Here is a 20,081-nt window from a genome sequence, read left to right as displayed (position 1 = left end):
TATATATATATATATATAATAATAAATATTAGGGAATAAATCCAAATTTACAGGGAAAAATCAGATTTATGATTGAATCCAATTTTATAGTAAAATATAATATAATATAATTAGAGACAAAACCACTATTATGTAAATCAAACAAAGAAAGACTTAACCCAATACATAAAAAATTTTATATAAATTAAATATAATTAAGATTAATTAAGATATCCACTACGATCGTTTCTTGTCACTTCAATGGACATTCATCAGGTGGTTTTCAAGACCTTCTATGCAATTTTGAACTATGAAGTTCTTTCTTTGTTTGATTTGTATAATAGTGGTTTTGTCTCTAATTAATATTATATATATATATATAGTGTATAAATATATTTCAGAGCATATAGTCTAGTGGTAAGGGTGTTACATCCATGATCATGAGATTGATCATGAGTTCAATTCCCAGACCCAGGTAGTGAGTTGTGTTCATGAGTAAAACATTTCATGTCATGTTGCTCTGCGACTATTTCAACATCTGACACGTGACACACCTTTCACCGGCACAGGTAGTGTTAATTTGATGGAAAGAGCCAGCTGATATACAGCACAAACGTTTGATTATTATAAACGAATCACCTGGGTAGGTCGTTTAGCGAGAAATTGCAGAACCCTCACCCATCGTTTGCAAAAGGAGAGTCCACAATATTCCAGTAATGTGGCAGAATAATTCAGGCAGTAAAATCTGCAGTCGAAAAATGTTTGTTAGCCCGACAACAACGAAGATGAAGACTGTTTGCCAACATAACTGGGACGAATGTAGCTGTAATTTAGCCACAGGAGACATCGTCCCCAGCTGGCTATACGACATGATCTGTGTCCTTATATTTTTTCGAACAAGGGATTGGGGGTGCTAGATTCCCTTGTTTGAAAATATAAGGACACAGATGGTGTTGTACAGCCAGCAGGAGATGATGTCTCCTGGGGCTAAATTAACCACTAAGCTGGCAGAAACGATGCCAGCTTAGTGGTTAAGGTGTTGGACACCTGGTCATAAGATTTCGTCCTGGACCGGCCAGTGCATTGTGTTCATTGCATGTTGCTCAAATCCTCTCAGCTGGCAAAAATGAGTAATCCTGTGACTGACCAGTGTTCCGTCCAGGTGGAGAATATCAATGCCATGGAAACTGGCCCTTATGAGTCAGCATGACTCGATAAGGGAACTTTTGTTTTACTACTACTACTACTACTACTACCACCACCACCACCACCACCACCACTACTACTACTTGAGCTACTGAATCTGCTGTATGTCTGTGTCCCACACACGCACAAACATACACAAAAACACTCACCACTGGGGTTTTCTCAACGGAACCACGTTCTTCAGGAGTTCTCACTAAAATCTTCTTTTTCCGCTCTACCGATTTAGCGTGCGGGATCCGACCGCTGTTGGAGATGGCCGACAGTGACTTCTGACCCTTCATATGATGAAATGACTCAGCGGAGTATGAATGGTGGTTCTTGAAAGACTTTGGCATCGAGTGCAACGTAGTTCTGGGAGTGGTCGTCACCAAGGGTGTACTGCTCCCTACAAACGATGAAGACGAAGGCGGCGGCGGCGGCAAGACGGGTGAGATTTGCTGCTGTTGTGGAGTGCGCTGGTGCAAACCCAGCGGTGAATTCACAGTAAGGCTAGATGGAATCCCATTCTGTAACTGTAAATAAGATGCTGACATTGATGACGATGAGGGTGAAGGCTGAGATGATTTGAGCAGTGGAGTGGTCTGTGGCAGAGCAGTTGTTTTCGGACGAGGGGAGACGTCCATAAATGATGCATTCTTGTCATCTCTGACATGTTTCTTAGAATGTCCTTGATACGCTTTGGTCATAAAATTATTCATCATATTTGTGTCCTGAAAGGATAAAAAAAAAAAAGGGGGTAAAAATAATAAAGAAATCATCACAATTAACCTTTTTAGACATTAATTTACTTGAAACAAGTCCTGGTTGTAGGACGCAAACTTCCCCATTTAAAATGATCTAATTTAAAACCTTCCACCAAAATTTCATGATAATTTTATGTCTCAAATACTATTTCAGTTAATGATTTCAAATTTTCAAATTTTGGCACAGAGCCAGCAATTTCAGGGGAGGACGTAAATTGATTAAATTAACCCCCAGTGTTCAGTTGGTATTTATTTTATCAATCTCAAAAGGATGACAGGCAAAGTGGTTGGTGTTAGGAAGGGCATCCAGCCATAAAAACCCTGCCAAAACAGACACAGAAGCATGGTGCAGGCCCCTACCTGGCCAGCTCCTGGCTAACTATCCAACCCATGCCACCATGGAAGGCAGATGTTAAATGATGATGATGATGGTGATGACACACATATATACACACACACACACAGTTTCTTTCAGTTTTCCATCTACCAAATTCACTCACAAGGCTTTGGTCAGCCTGAGGCTGCAGAAGACACTTGCCCAAGGTGCCATGCAGTGAGATTGAACCTGAAACGATGTGGTTGGGGAGCAGACATTTTAATCACATGGCTATTTTTCAACTAGATTTCTGATACTATAATAAATATGTCAACAACTCAACTACTGTTTCACATGCAGACAGCGTCCCCGAGTAATCTACGGTCATGTGTCATGCTTTAATTATTTATTTATTTAATGATCAAATGATTCCATAGCTCACCTTAAAGGAGACGTAATCTGTGTTATCAGAAGAGAAACTCTTATCTGTCGTGTCACTCTCTATGTCAATACAATCGTCTGCGTACCTGAGAGAAGATGTACATAATGATAATAATAATAATAATAATAATAATAATAATTAATAATAATAATAATAATAACAATAATTAATAATAATAATAACAATAATTAATAATAATAATAATAATAATAATAATAATAATTAATAATAATAATAATAATAATAATTAATAATAATAATAATAATAATAACAATAATTAATAATAATAATAACAATAATTAATAATAATAATAATAATAATATAATAATAATTAATAATAATAATAATAACAATAATTAATAATAATAATAACAATAATTAATAATAATAATTAATAATAATAATAATAATAATTAATAATAATAATAATAATAATAACAATAATTAATAATAATAATAACAATAATTAATAATAATAATAATAATAATAAATAATAATAATTAATAATAATAATAATAATAATAACAATAATTAATAATAATAATAACAATAATTAATAATAATAATAATAATAATAATAATAATTAATAATAATAATAATAATAATAACAATAATTAATAATAATAATAACAATAATTAATAATAATAATAATAATAATAATAATAATAATAATTATAATAATAATAATTAATAATAATAATAATCCTTTCTACTATAGACACAAGGTCTGAAATTGTTGGGGAGGGGATGAGTTGATTACATTGACCCCAGTGCTTCACTGGTACTCATTTTATCAATAATGAAAGGATGAAAGGCAGAGTCAACCTCAGCAGAATTTGAACTCAGAACGTAAAGACTGATGAAATACCACTAAGCATTTTCCCCAGCTTGCTAACAATTCTGCCAGCTCACCATAATAATCATAATTTTGGCACAAGGCCAACAAATTTGAGGGGAGGGGTAAGTCGATTACATCAATCCCAGTGCTTAAGTGGTACTTTATTTCATTGTGACCCTGGAGAGCAAAGTTGATGTCAGCAGGATTTGAACTGAGAATGTAAGAAGTTGAAAGAAATGCTATTGAGCATTTTGTCTGAAATGCTAATGATTTCGCCTGCTTGCTGCCCTAATAATAATAATCCTTTCTACTAAAGACACAAGGCCTGGATTTTGTGGGGAGAGGGATAGTCGATTATATCGACTTCAGTACTCAACTGGTAATTGATTTATCGACCCAGAAAGGATGAAAGGCGAAGTCGACCTTGGTGGAATTGGAACTCGGGACGTAGTGATGGGCAAAATGCTGTTAAGCATTTTGCCCAACATGCTAACGACTCTGCCAGCTCGCTGCCTTAATAATAGTAGTCCTTTCTACTATAGGCAGGCACAAGCCCTGAAATTTTGAGGGAGGAGGATAGTTGATCACATCGACCCCAGTGTTTCATTAGTACTTATTTAATTGACCCCGAAAGGATGAAAGGTAAAGTCAACCTCAGAATGTAAAGACAGATGAAATACTGCTAAGCATTTTGCCAGTCATGCTAATGTTTCTGCCAGCTCACTGCCTTAATAATAATAATAATAATCCTTTCTGTTAAAGGCTTAAGGACTGAAATTCGGTGATGACATCAACCACCAGTACTCAACTGGTGCTTAATTTATCGACCCCCCAAAAGGATGAAAGGCAAAGTTGACCTCGGCGATGAAATTCCATTTGGCACATTGTCCGCACAGGTTATCAGTTGGACAATGTGCCTAACAGTATTTTGTCTAGCTTTATATTCCAAATTCAAATTCCTCTGAGGTTGACTTTGCCTTTCATCCTTTTGGGAGGAGAGGAATTCTTTCACAAGGGTAGCAATTTTGACAGGGTGGGGAAGTCAATTACATCGACCCCAGTGCACCACTGGTACTTATTTTAATGACCCTGAAAGGATAGAAGGCAAAGTTGACCTCAGAGGAAGGAATTTGAATGCAGAACATAAAGACAAACAAGATTCTGCTGAGCATGATGTCCGCATGCTAATGATTACACCTGAATAATCTTTTCTGCCATAGGTACACGGCCGGGAATTAGGGGCTAGTACTTATTCTGCCAGCTCGCCACCTTAATGAAAATAATGGTTTCGTGTTTAGGCACCAAGGCCAGTCATTTTGCAAGAAAGGGAGTTAGTTGATATTATTGCCCCCAGGACAACTATTTTGCACAAATGCTAAGTAAAAATAAGACAAATAACAAAATAACATACACAAACCAACTTTTTTTTGTTTTTAGAAGCGATGAAAGTTTTTTGTATTCTACAGACAAAAAATTAATATTTCGAATGCAGTACAGCCATGAAAACAGTAGAAGGATTGGTTATTATTATCCTTATAAGATGGAAAAATGTTGTTAACAGACAGTCATGGGACTCGAACCCACAACCCTCGGATACCGGCTGAGTACTCTACCATTAAGCTAAACTGCCTACTGACAATAATCTCCATCAGATTAAGCACTGTGCTGCATTCGAAATATTACCTTCTTGTCGTATAATAAAATATCTAATGAAAGAAAAGTTGCTTACTTGTAATTTGATTTATTTAAAAGATGTTTCTTCTCCAGTTGCATTGTATAGTCGTCCCCTTCGTCAGAGGAGTGATCATCATCACAGATGATTTGGTAAGCTACAACAACAACAACGACAACATTTATTTTGGGTCATTTTGGAAGCAGACTCTAGACTTGCTAGAAATAACAGACAAATCTCTCAAATTGAAAAAAAAGGCGCAGGAGTGGCTGTGTGGTAAGTAGCTTGCTAACCAACCACATGGTTCCGGGTTCAGTCCCATTGTGTAGCATCTTGGGCAAGTGTCTTCTGCTATAGCCCCAAGCGGACCAATGCCTTGTGAGTGGATTTGGTAGACGGAAACTGAAAGAATCCTGTTGTATATATATATGTATGTGCGTGTTTGTGTGTCTGTGTTTGTCCCTCTGGCATTGCTTGACAACCGATGCTGGTGTGTTTACGTCCCCGTCACTTAGCGGTTCGGCAAAAGAGACTGATAGAATAAGTACTGGGCTTACAAAGAATAAGTCCCGGGGTCGATTTGCTCGACTAAAGGCGGTGCTGCAGCATGGCCGCAGTCAAATGACTGAAACAAGTAAAAGAGTAAAAGAGAGAGTAAAGAGTATGTTATTATTATTTATTTATCCTTTTGTTATCATATTTCCGCTGAAATATACTGCCTTTTCTTCAATTAATTTTGAAAATAATGAGGAATTTAGTAAAATAACCTGGGTACTATTAACCTATTAATATATTATCCTGTATATTTTCGTTCAGCAATGTCTAGTAAATATATATTTGAATGAAAATACATGTTCCCTGTACTCTGAGTATCTGTCACTTATTTCTAACCTGAAACACATGGTTCACGATGTTATTCCTGCTTTCTATCATTAATTTCATAACAAATCATAACTGATCCAAAATAATTTAGGTACTTAATTTTCCTTATAATAATAATAATAATAATAATAATAATAATAATAATAATAATAATAATAAAACATTGTGTACAGTGCTCAGGTGCACTACAACTCATCTAAAGTGTATGTATAGTACATAGGGTAATGTACAAGCGTCAGGAAAAGAACAGTAAAAGAGTCATGACATACACATATGTGTATGAGTATAGAAGGGGGACAATCAGGTGTAGTTTTGGCGGATTTCGGAAAGCATGAGGGCCTTATAGGATGCAGTGTCATGGCAGTCAACAACTGACGCAGGCAGTTTGTTCCATGCTTCAGCAACTCTGAGCGTGAAAAAATGTTTCCGAAAGTCATGGGAGCTGTGTTGTTTTCTGACTTTGTAGGCATGTCCATGTGTGTTGGACACATGGAGATCAAAAAGGTGTTCAGTGTTGTTGTTGGTGAGGTGGTTGATAACTTTGTGGGTGTTTACCAAGTCCATCGCCAGACGCCGGAGCTTCAGTGAATCCATGCCCAGGGAAGCAAGGCGCTCAGAGTATGGTAGGTGTCTGATGGAGGGTATGCGTTTGGTTGCACGTCTCTGAACAGATTCCAGGAGGTCAATGTTCTGAGCAAGATAGGGGTTCGCTGTATCGTGGTTTATCATTTAAGCTTTCATCGATTCTGCCGTGGTGTTGTTTTGCATTTATAATAAAATAAATCTATACAAATTATAAAAATAATAATAAAAAAAAAATACAATATTGTTTCTACTTCGCGGATTTTCACCTATCGCATGGGGTTTTAGAATTTAACACCAATGATAGCCAAGGGATTACTGTATACAGATTCAAAAGCTTTATATATAAAAGTGAGGTTGTGTACTGTCTGTCTCCTACGATTTAGATTCCTAACTACTCCCACATTTTGCAGTGCAGTTTAACCAAAACCGGGTATCTTATAGTTGTGATTCATATCAAGCCCTTCTGGGTATTAGCACGCGTCTACGATGAGTCTACGATTTTAAAAAAATTTACCATCAATTTTTCCCATTTTTAATGCATTTTTGGCATATATAAGGGAAGTAACTCTCTAAAAATTTATTATTAAATCTCAGAACGTAAAAAGCTACAGTAAGACCCCCCTTTGTGATTAGCCATATTGAGATGGCTATTATACTTTACATCTCTAAAAATGCTTATATAGTTATTTCCCTTACAAACCCGAGCAACGCCGGGCGATACTGCTAGTAAATAATAAAAAAATATGATATTTTTACATGGAAATTGAAAAAAAATGTGTATGTTAAGAGGTTAACCCTTTAGCATTTAAACTGGCTTTACCATGCCCATATATTGCACCTGTTTCATGTTTAAACCAAGTAGACATGGCCCCTTTTATCTAACCTACAATGTCATTCTAATAAGAACCATATCATTGAAATCTTGACCCTACGAAATCATGTATGATGAATTTAAAATGATGTGAATAAATAAGCATTACATTTGACACAATAATCTGAATGCTAAAGGGTTACGCTGGTGTTTAGGACATAAATTAACATTTCTTGATTGACAGTTGATATAGGCGCAGGAGTGGCTGTGTGGTAAGTAGCTTGCTTACCAACCACATGGTTCCGGGTTCAGTCCCACTGCGTGGCACCTTGGGCAAGTGTCTTCTGCTATAGCCTCGGGCCGACCAAAGCCCTGTGAGTGGATTTGGTAGACGGAAACTGAAAGAAGCCCGTCGTATATATGTATATATATTATGTGCGTGTGTGTTTGTCCCCCTAGCATTGCTTGACAACCGATGCTGGTGTGTTTATGTTCCCGTCACTTAGCGGTTCGGCAAAAGAGACTGATAGAATAAGTACTGGTCTTACAAAGAATAAGTCCCGGGGTCGATTTGCTCGACTAAAGGCGGTGCTCCAGCATGGCCGCAGTCAAATGACTGAAACAAGTAAAAGAATAAAGAGAGTGTGGCCCTGGAGGACAAATTCTCAATGCACAATACCACATTTCCAGGGCTGACGCTCACTGTCTTCCAAGGATGCTCTTCTGCTTTTGAAGTGCCACTTGAATCATCGCGTACGACCCATTGCCTCATCGCCATAAGCTTGCCAAAGCATGCTCAATGTGTCTGTAGCAGACTTCCCAAGTTTAACGCAAAATTTCGCTTTGGATCTTTGTTCCGACTTCCTGTTCCATGACAAAATCATAGACCACAGCATACACGTGATCACAAAAACACAAATTTCACAACCTGCGAATTAAACAATGACATTACTTGGCACACAGCCTCATGAAGGTCACTGTGTGCTGCCATCTGTTGGTGCGCTACGGAACTAGTCTGGGAAATTTTTGATACCACCCAGTAAGTGTACTTATGCATGCACGCAAAGATATACACGTATATACATGTATATATGACTGGCCCCGTGCTGGTGGCATGTAAAAGCACCCACTACACTCTCGGAGTGGTTGGCGTTAGGAAGGGCATCCAGCTGTAGAAACTCTGCCAGATCAAGATTGAAGCCTGGTGCAGCCATCTGGTTCGCCAGCCCTCAGTCATTCGTCCAACCCATGCTAGCATGGAAAGCAGACGTTAAACGATGATGATGGGCTTCTTGCAAATCAAATTCCCTTGAAGGCATCCAAGGCTATAACAGAAAATACTTGCCTGATGCGCTGTGTAGTAGGATCAAAGCAGAAGTTATGCAGTTAGTGGAGAAATGAACTTCCCACCCTTATAGCCAGACTTAGCAACAAACAAACAAACAATACATTCACTGGTCTCAATATGATGCAGATATCTAATATAATGGTCTGGGCCTTACAAAGGTTTTTATATGGGCACGTAAAAAGCACCCACTACACTCACAGAGTGGTTGGCGTTAGGAAGGGCATCCAGCTGTAGAAACATTGCCAGATAAGACCGGAGCCTGGTGCAGCCTTCTGGCTTCCCAGATCCCCTGTCGAACTGTCCAACCCATGCTAGCATGGAGAACGGACGTTAAACGATGATGATGATGATAACTTACCTTTCTCTACAGATTTCAAAAAAGCTATCCGTTTCTTTCTGGCATAATCTCTACAAAAAAGAAGAGGAAATAATGATGAAAAGACAGTCACCGTTGATTTATTTATTTCTGTTTCTGCCCCAGCTAGCAATATTCTCCAAATAATGATGATGTTTGCTTGTTCAGCTTCAACCAGAATACATTCTCATCATTTAATGTTCACTCTTCCAAGTTTACACGGGTCAAATTGATTTTGTTGAGGCAGATTTTCAACAACCAGATGCCCTCCCTGTTTCCAGCTAAGATAAAATTTTCCCTTGATCAGACATGTTTTTATGCAAAGTACTGGAAATAAACAACATCGCTTGTTTGACAGTGATGCTTGTTTACAACCTTCATGTGATGTGAAAATAAGGGTGCACCTCACCACACACACACACGTGTGTGTATGTGTGTACATGCCAGTAGCATATAAAACTTACCCAGCACACTCTGTTAAGTGGTTGACATTAGGAAGGGCATCAAGCCATAGAAACCATGCCACAATAGACAGATTGGAGTCTGGACAACTCCCAGCTAGCCAGCTCCATGTCAAACCTATTTCTTTACTAACCACAAGGGGCTAAACAAGGACAGACAAACAGATTAAGTCAATTATATCAACCCCAGTGCATAACTGGTACTTATTTAATCGACCCTGAAAGGATGAAAGGCAAAGTCAACCTCGGCAGAATTTGAACTCAGAACGTAGCGGCAGACGAAATACGGCTACGCATTTCTGCCAGCTCGCCGTCTTGTCAAACCATCCAACCCATGCCAGCATGGAAAGCAGACATTAAACAATACTCTTTTACTTGTTTCAGTGGCCATGCTGGAGCACTGCCTTTAGTCAAGCAAACTGACCCCAGGACTTATTCTTTGTAAGCCTAGTACTTATTCTATCGGTCTCTTTTGCCGAACCGCTAAGTTACGGGGATGTAAACACACCAGCATCAGTTGTCAAGCGATGTTGGGGTGACAAACAGACACATATACATATATATGACAGGTTTCTTTCAGTTTCCATCTATCAAATCCACACACAAGGCTTTGGTCGGCCTGAGGCTATAGTAGAAGACTGTAAATATGGTGTCCCTACTTTGCGGAAATTCAGTTATCGCGGCCGGTCTCGGAACCAATCTACCGCGATAAACGAGGGATCACTGTAATGTTAATTCGATGGAGAGAGTGAGCTATGTCTACACAAACATCTGATCACTATAAACAAATCATCTGTGTGGTTGTTTGGTAAGAAATTGTCAAACCCTCATCCATTGTCTAACGATGAGAGAGTCTATTTATCTACCCATCTATATATATCTCTCTCTCTCTCTCTCTCTATATATATATATATATATTTATACTTCTCTTACTTGTTTTGGTCATTTGACTGTGGCCATGGCCATGCTGGAGCACCGTCTTGACGGGTTTTAGTCAAACAAATCAACCCCAAAACTTATTCTTTGTAAGCCTAGTACTTACTCTATTGGTCTCTTTTTCTGAACCGGTAATTTACGGGGACGTAAACACACCAACACCAGTTGTTAAGCAGTGATAGTGGGACAAACATAGATACAAAATCACACACATCGATATATACATCCGAAATTGCGAGGATGATCCGGTTCTTGACTGAATATTAGAGGCTTCGAATGAACCGTCCGATTTTTTTTCGTGTCGTCTATTTGAATGTTTTGCGTTCTTGTTCCATTTTGTATTTTTATATATATTTTTTTATAAATATATATATAGACACACACACACACACATATATATATATATATATTACATATAAATATACAATGAGCTTCTTTCAGTTTCCATCTACCAAATCCACTCACAGGGCTTTGGCTGACCCAAGGCTATAGTAGAAGACATTTGCCCAAAGTGCCATGCAGTAGGACTGAACCCTGAACCATGTGGTTGGGAAGCAAGCTTCTTACCACACAACCACGCCTGCACACACACACACACACACATATATATATATATATCTTAGTTTTCTTTTGGTTTCCATCTACAAAATCAACACACGGGGCTATGTTAGAAGACATTTACCCAGGGTACAACATAGTGGGACTGAACTAGCAAACATGTTTTTGGGAATGCAAATTTCTCAACCACACCGCCATATGGAATAGACAAAAATATACCAAACTTACCCGTACATTGTCTGCAACTCTCGAGCCATTGTACCAATGCTGAAGCTTTTCAAGGAACTGTGATTGTTTAAATACTGGAGAAGATAATGAGAAAATGTAAAATACAATGACTTAATTATTTAATTTCATTATCTTGAAAACATAAAAAAAAAAGATGTCTTTGTGGCCATTGCCAGTACCACCTGACTGGCCCTTCTGCCGGTGGCACGTAAAAGTACCCACTACACTCTTCAAGTGGTTGGCATTAGGAAGGGTATCCAGCTGTAGAAACTCTGCCAGATCAAGATTGGAGTCTGGTGCAGCCATCTGGTTCGCCATACCTCAGTCAAATCGTCCAACCGATGCTAGCATGGAAAGCGGACGTTAAACGATGATGATGATGACGATCTAAGGTAAGTTTACAAGAGTTAATTAAGCACATTCTCTCTTTCAAACACATACATCTCAAGTTCAAAATGTGGCACAAGGCCACCAATTTTGGGAGGGGCAGGTTGTTCACATCAACCCCAATGCTCTACTGGTACTTACTGTTTCTTAACCAAGCCCTGTTCTACAGCCTGATGCCTTTCCTGTTGCCAATCCTTGTTATGTTTCTTTTGTTAAGTAAGGTATTTTTCTTCCAGTAGTTCTTACATGTTGAAACCACTGAAACTGCTGAGCTATGGGACATCATGTTCGAGCTGGCACCCCTGTTGGTTACAACAATGAGGGTTCCAGTTGGCCCAATCAACAGAAGTTAGCGTGCAAATAGTTGAGCACTACATATACATGCCTACCCTTTATGCCCTTTCTCCCAAGCATTAAACTTATACACCTTCTTGTTGTTCTTCCACCTGTCTTCGTCTTCTGTTGTTTTTTTTAATTTTAACAACACCCATAACCCATTAATGCATAGCATCCAGAAAAATGGACACAGGAAAAATTACTATTGCTTGTTAAGTAAAACTACCAATTGAACTCATTTTTGGTATAGTCTGCCTGTACCTCTCTGTTGCTCATTTATATTTTATTCATATATATACACACACACACATACACACACAATAATTCCTCGACTATCGTGGGTGTTAGGTTCCACCACCACTCCTGCCAATAGGTGAAAATCTGCAAAGTAGAAACAGTATCGTACTGTTTATTTTTAGAAGGTGCAGAACGTTTGGTTGACATTGTAGGGCTTAAAATAAATTCACAATTTTACAAATGCAAAACAACACCCCACACTCGCCTCCCAAGCTTCATTTTCCATACAGTATGTGCAATTCTTTGTTTACCCATCCACGGTACACTACATATTTTCTTTTAATATATTTTAATTAAAGTGTTATACAGTGCAGTACTGTACTATATTTCTGTTTACCAATTTATGAATTTTTAGGCATGAAAATGCTTATTTCACCACAGAAATAATTGAAATCTAAAAAAAAATATAAATACCTATCAGCCGCAGAAACCCAAGATATATACAGAGGAGTGTGCAATATAAATTCACATGCATTAGCCAGAAAAATGCACAATGTACTGAGGGTGTGATAGGTGAACCACAATATGGCGAGGAATTACTGCAAACACACACATACAAATACATATACACACAGACATATAAAAACACACATATACATGTTCATACACACACATATATATACATACACACATATATATATATATATATATATGCATATTCATATGTACACACACACATTCACATGCCAACCAAATTCTTTCACAGGGCTTTAATCAGCCAGGGACCAATTAGACACTTGCCCTAAGGGGTGCCACACAGTGAGGCCCAAAATCAAAAGATTGGGAAATGAACATCTTAACCACACAAACATACCTGTTTCCAACCGTTATAAATTTTAAATTTTCCTTTTTTTTTTTTTCTGCAAAGACGTTTCACATAAACTGCTCCAGACTAAATCTCGTTAAGTCTTTCATCTTTTATATTGTTTTTACAAACAGGTCAACAAACAGTTGTATGTTTGTTGTGGGAGAATTTAAAGTGGTTTCTCGCTGTTTTCTTTCATGCATATTTCGACACAACACCATCTTATCAGCCAGTAAGAAACAAGTTTGCCATACCTGTCTGACCTCAGAATGTAAGACCTTGAATAAACCTCGGAAGATGAAAAGCCAGTTTGATCTCAACACTATGTGAACTGACAACATACAGAACTGAAACAAATGCTGCAGAGCATTTTGTCCAATAAAAATCAAAATCAAATGGAAATTGTGGTTATGATACCTATGCTGGTGGCACGTAAAGCATCTACTACACTCACGGAGTGGTTGGCGTTAGGAAGGGCATCCAGCTGTAGAAACACTGCCAGATCAGACTGGAGCCTGGTGCAGCCTCCTGGCTTCCCAGCCTAGTGCTTTCTTACAGAGGTTATTAAAATAAGTACCAGTTAGTTACTGGTATCAATCACCTCTCTCCATATTTGTTGCTTCTGAAGCGGACAAACTGGACAAAATGTTTAGTACAGGACCTTGAGAATTGGGTACAATATGGGTGACAAAAGAAGAAGAAAATTGTTTGAGTCAGGCTTCCCTGGGTGGAGGAGCACAAGACCAGTAAGGTCTGAGAAGATGTCTCTCTAATCCTCATCACCATTGTTTTAGTAACCACTTGTCCATGCTTGTAGGGGCTGCACAGAGCTTACTGAGGCAGATTTTTCTATGACCTTAAAAAAAGGCCACAAGAAAAAAGAATATATCATCATCATCGTTTAATGTCCGTTTTCCATGCTAGCATGGGTTGGACGGTTCGACCGGGGTCTGGGAAGCCAGGAGGCTGTGCCAGGCTCCAGTCTGATCTGGCAATGTTTCTACGGCTGGATGCCCTTCCTAACACCAACCACTCCGTGAGTGTAGTGGATGCTTTACGTGCCACCAGCACAGGTATCATAACTACAATTTCCATTTGATTTCTATTTTGATGTACTTGACTCAATAGGTCTCCTCAAGCACAGCGGGTCACTCTATGATCCAAGGTTAGCACAGCAGGTTGTCCTGCGAGTCACAAACTCACTTCATTTGTCGGGTCTTCAGTCACAGCATATCTCCAGAGATATGCTTCTGTGAGGCCCAATGTACGAAGGTCATGCTTGACCATCTCATCCCATGTCTTCCTGGGTCTACCTCTACATAATCATCATCATCATTTAATGTCCGTTATCCATGCTGGCATGGGTTGGATGGTTTGACTGGGCTGGCACACTGGAAGGCTGCACCAGACTCCAGTCTGATTTGACATGGTTTTCTATGGCTGGGTGCCCTTCTTAATGACAACCGCTCCGACAGTGTAAAGGGTGCTTTTACAGGTCACCGACATGGGTGCCATTTGTGTGACACTGGGGTGCATTTATATGCCATCAACACAGGTGCCATTTATGTGACACCAGGGTGCGTTTACATGCCACTGGCAGGGGTGACCAACTTGCATGACAACCGGTATCTGCCATGACTGTGATTCTGCTCTGCTTGATGGGTCTTCTTCTCAAGGACAACATAATGCCAAGGTCTTGCTTATTGCCTCTGTGAGGCCTAACACTCAAATGGAACCCAGACACCTTGCCCTTATGAGGCCCAACACTCAAACGGAACTCAACCACTTTGCTTCTGTCAGGCCCAACACTCAAGAGGAACTCAACCACTTTGCCTCCCTGAGGCCCAACATTCAAAAGATCTTTACTTGCCACCAGCATGGCTGCACTTGGCTTGATGGGTCCTCTCAAACATAGCACATCGCCAAAGGTATCGGTCACTAGTCATTGCCTCTGTGAGGCTCGAAGTTCGGAGACTATGCTTCATCATCTCATCCCATGTGCCAGGGGTTAAGCTAGAGGTAGTAGATAGCTTCCATTATCTAGGTGACCAAGTTAGTAGTGGAGGTGGATGTTCCGAGAGCGTAGCTGTGAGAATAAGATTAGACTGGACAAAGTTCAGAGAGCTCCTACCCCTGCTGGTAAGCCTCAGAGTAAAAGGCAAATTGTCTGATGCCTGTGTGCAAACAGCCATGCTGCATGGCTGTGAAACATGGGCTATGACAGCTGCAGACATGTGTAGGCTTGAAAGAAATGAAGAAAATATGTTTCACTAGATGTGCAACGTCAGTGTGCATGTTTGACAGTGTAAGCATCTTGAGAGGGAAGTTAGGCGTAAGAGGAATCAGATGTAGTGCGCAAGAGAGACGACTGCTGGTATGGTCATGAGATGTATATGGATGAGGACAATTGTGTAAAGAAGTGCTGATCTTTAACTGTGGAGAGAATCTGAATTCATGCAAAGCTGGAACAAAACCAAGTAAAACAAGTGCGAAATAGTCAGAAAAGAGATAAAGTATTTTCTAAAAAACATGACAAAAATCAGGAAATAATCTATGTTTTGCATGTGGAGGTATGCACCCAAGGAAAAGATGTCCATTTAAAAAATGCGGAGTGCTGTCGTTGTGGAAATATAGGACATATAAAGATGCACTGTAGAACAAAGATGACAAAATGTCAGAACAAAGGAAAAAGAACAAATAGTATGTCATCGGAAGAAACTGGTAATGAGAAAATTTGTGCAGGTGAAAATCAGAAATAGAAATGTTAAAATGCATATACATATGTGTGCGTTTCTTTTTGTATTTGCCCCCGCCTCCACTTATAGTCAGTGTTGGTTTGTTTACACCCCAGTAACTTAGCGACTTGGTAAACAAGACAGATAGTAGAAGTACTAGGCTTAAAAAAAGGAAAATAAGTTCTGGGGTTGATTTGTTCAACTAAAACCCTTCATGGTAGTGCTCCACAGTTCAGTGACTGAAACAAGTAAAAGATACACACACACATATATATATGTATAAATATACATAGAAGACCCATCAAACCAAGTGAAATCATAGTCATAGCTGATGCCGGTGTCACACAATAGGCACACATGCCAGTGGCACGTAAAAAGTACCCTTCGAATGTCGGGCCTCACAGTGTGCAAGAATAACACTTGCTTTGACTTCAGTATTTGGTGCAAATCGCTAGTTTCATTTTGCTGGCCAGCATTTCACTATACTTGACACTGCTAACATTAGACCTTTTTTTCCAGGTAATGCTCCAGTAGAGGCCCTTTTGTAACCCCCAAAATGGTTAGCATTCTTTTTTCTATGGAAGGTTGAGTCTTGAATTTTTTTTTTTTTTTTTGCTGGTGATTCCAGGTGTTTCTACTCCACAATCTGCCTTTTGGATTCTGGCTCCAAAAAAGCTTTGCCTTCATTGATGTGCCAGTTGAGTAAGCATTGACAGATCTACACACGATTGCACAATAAGCTCTCTTGGCACCCATCTTGCACAGACTTTACAAAAGTGAAGCTTGTCGCAGATGACTTCGTATGCAAAACCATGACTGATTTGCTAAGAACATGCCTCATCATCAAGTCACTGGTCGGTTCACTAGAACCATCTCTTGAGATTGTCAACATTTTCACGTCAGTGGAGGCTGACAGGTGTTCTGCTTCCTCGTATTGTACTGAAAGCCTAAAATGAATTTCAGCTCCCTACACGCCTTCAAACCAGGGAGATAGGATCACCGATCTCTGTTCTCCCTTAGTGCACACTGCCAGCGGAGCTCCCGTATTTACTCTGTAACCCAAGAAAGGAAACTGGAGCGATCTTAGCTATGTAACCACAAGAGCAGAGAAAGCAGTGCAACCAACGAAGGTGTGGATAATTTTAGACTTCCCCTAGCATAACAAATTATATTATTTCTTATGTAACTGTCCAAACCAACGACGACGATGATGTTTAACCCCCAGGTCAGCCTTAATTGAGGTGACACGGGATCACAAGCGTCCGATCCCCACCCCGTCTCTTCTGCAATCACATGTCTAATTACCGTTGTCCACTACAGTTTTAAAATATCTCCATTTATAAAAAGGTAAGGCGTGATTTAAGGATAAGTCAGCTGATATTTCTAGCAATTCGTACAACCACGTAAAGAATCCCTTGCTAGAATGTCAACGACGAAGCTTTTTTTTTTTTTTTTTTCTGTTTTCGACAGTAATTCCATTCATGGAAACATTAATCTACCCCAGTACTCGACTTGTACCTTCTTTTACCAATCCCAGGAAGGATGAAAAGTAACACTGACTTCAGCAAAATTTGAACTCGAAACGTAAACCGTCGTAAATTAAAAATTGCAAGGCATTTTTTTTCTCGACGCTTTGAACGATTCTGGCAACACCAATATACAGTGACACAAATAAATAAAGCGAATAAAACCCATTATAAACACGCTAATAACTACTAAAGCCGGGAGATCTATTTTTAGTTTGTGTGTGGGAAAAAAGAAATGAAAAATCAAACAGCACAGACCAGAGACTCATGCGTTTGAACACGTGCTCGTATCTGAAATATTGTTTGTGTTTCAGGTCAGAGCTTCGGTTTAAAGAGAAATAAACAAGATTGCAACTCATTAGTGAGAAACGAAGCAGACTAAAAAAAAGATTTTTAAACGATCTGAAAATAAAACATTAAAAAAAAAACTATCTCACAGCTTATGTTTTAAGTAACATTACCTGCCGGACGCGGGGGATCAGTTTAGGGTCCATGAAGTACTGAGATTCCTTGCCGGACAGGGACTTCTTCTTGGAGCTCATCGTGCAACGAGTCTTCCAACTGACCATCACAATCGGGTAGAAAGTTATCTCCCTTCAGTGACGATCTCTTCCGGTTTACTTTAAAAAGGCTAAAAATATCCCAGCTTTCTGGTTTACACGTGCTTCAGTGGCGATCCGAAGGAGGCAGTTTCAAATTTAAACAAATTCACCGCAGTACATGTTTTTTTCTTTTTTTTAAATCCTAGAACTTATTCTATCGGTCTGCCTTTTGCCGAACCGTTTAGTTACGGGAACGTAAACAAGCCAACATCTATTGTCAAGCGATAGTAGACACATATTTATATATATAAACGACGGGTTTCTTTCAGTTTCCATCTACCAAATCCACTTACAAGGCTTTGGTTGGCTCGGTGCTATAGTAGAAGACATTTGCCCATGTACCACGCATTAGTATTGAATCTGAATCCATTTGGTTGGGAAGCAAAAATCTTATCACGTCTCTCTCTCTCTCTCTCTCTGTCTGTCTGTCTCTCTCTCTCTCTCTCTCTCTCTCTCTCTCTCTCTCTATATATATATATATATATATTGTATTTAAGAATGGTCATTTTGCCATTTTAGCCAATAAAAACACACGCACTATATATTTGGTGTTACTTTGCTTCAGCGGTATTCGTTTTTTACATTAATCTTAATCTTATTGTGGCCAGAGTTCTTCCGCCACACTCCTGTGACCGCATCAGTGGTCCTTTGCTTACTTCTTTCTTATTTGTGTGTCTCTCCTTACTAACGGTCAACCATTTTGTACAAAATGGTTGACCATTAGTAAGGAGAGACACATATATATATATACATATATACGACGGGCTTCTTTCAGTTTCTGTCTACAAGGGTTTGGACGGCCCGAGGCTATAATAGAAGACACTTGCCCAAGGTGCCAGCCATGCAATGGGACTGAACCCAGAACCATGTGGTTGGTAAGCATGCTACTTAACATACAGCCTCTCCTGCGCCTTTGTATGTACACACACACACATATATATATATATGTGTGTGTATGTATATATATATGTATTTTATTTATTTTTATTTTCTATTTATTTAGTTTCAGCTCACAAGCTGTGGCCATGCTGGGGCACCGCCATTTGGTGTTGCTACATGATTTTACTTCACGAATGCTTTTTAGCAATTGCCATCTGGTGCATGAGAGAGTTCGATGCAGCTGCCCTCATCTGCACCTCCTGCCGTGAAGTTGGTTCATCTGGGACACCTGACAAGAAGAGATCCAGTTTCATTTTAAAGACATCTGTATCCACCCCATGCAGGTCTCTTAGGTTCTTCGGGAGGATATTGAAGAGCTGTGGGCCTCAGAAGCCCAGGCTTTCACAGTATCTTGTCCTACATCTTGATGGCAAATTTGGAGTCCTTGGCACTATGCAGTGGTGCCCAGTTCTGGCATTTGTGTAACTCTTGATGCCAAAGTTTGGGACAAGTCCTTCTAGGATCTTCCAGATGTATATTATGGCATATCTTTCTCGCCTACGCTCTAAGGAATAGAGTCTCAATCTCTTGAGTCTTTCCCAATAGCTTGTATGCTGCACAGAGGCTATCTTCTTCGTGTAGCTTCGTTGGATCGCCTCAAGTTCTGTGATTAACTTGACACTGGATGGTGACCATAGCTGAGAGCAATAGTCAAAGTGGCTTAGGACAAGTGTCCTCCAGAGGACCATCATGGTTTCCTGGTCTCTTGTTCGAAAGGTTCTAAGAATCCATCCGGTCAGCCGCCTACATTTCATTGCCAATTTAGCAACATGTACATGAAAGGTTGCATCATCATTCATGTAAATACCCAGGTCACGCACTGATTGTGCCTCTGGGATTGCAATCCCTCCGGGTCCAGTGTATTCATTGGGTGTTGCATTCAGTTTTGCATGCTGATAGTATAAAGCTTGAAACTTTTCAGCATTGAACTGCATGCTATTCTTTTCAGCCCACTTGTATATTTCGTCCAGCTCACATTGCAGGTGCTTAGTGTCTTCAGGGTTCTGTATTGCCTGTGTAACTTTTGCATCATCTGCATAACTTGTGATCGTGGCTCTCTGCATGGCTGAGGGCCATTATGAACAGTAG

General features: G+C 39.4%; 1 protein-coding gene across 1 annotated transcript in view; it reads right to left on the bottom strand.

The window, feature by feature from the left end:
• The window catches only part of LOC115224266 (nuclear valosin-containing protein-like), a 39,550-nt gene extending 21,482 nt beyond the window's left edge, over positions 1–18,068 (bottom strand). Inside the window, exons 1-6 of the mRNA XM_029795076.2 lie at positions 17,913–18,068; positions 11,366–11,439; positions 9,186–9,235; positions 5,259–5,358; positions 2,687–2,771; positions 1,335–1,895 (exon numbers count right to left, since the gene is read on the bottom strand). Of these exons, the coding sequence (XP_029650936.2) occupies positions 1,335–1,895; positions 2,687–2,771; positions 5,259–5,358; positions 9,186–9,235; positions 11,366–11,439; positions 17,913–18,020 (978 nt within the window). The 5' untranslated portion in view covers positions 18,021–18,068. The remainder of the gene's footprint in view (positions 1–1,334; positions 1,896–2,686; positions 2,772–5,258; positions 5,359–9,185; positions 9,236–11,365; positions 11,440–17,912) is intronic.
• Between the last annotated feature and the right edge of the window lie 2,013 nt (positions 18,069–20,081).

The sequence above is a fragment of the Octopus sinensis genome, linkage group LG25, assembly GCF_006345805.1.
Source record: "Octopus sinensis linkage group LG25, ASM634580v1, whole genome shotgun sequence".
NCBI lineage: Eukaryota > Metazoa > Mollusca > Cephalopoda > Octopoda > Octopodidae > Octopus > Octopus sinensis.
This window is presented reverse-complemented; position numbering and strand designations above follow the sequence as displayed.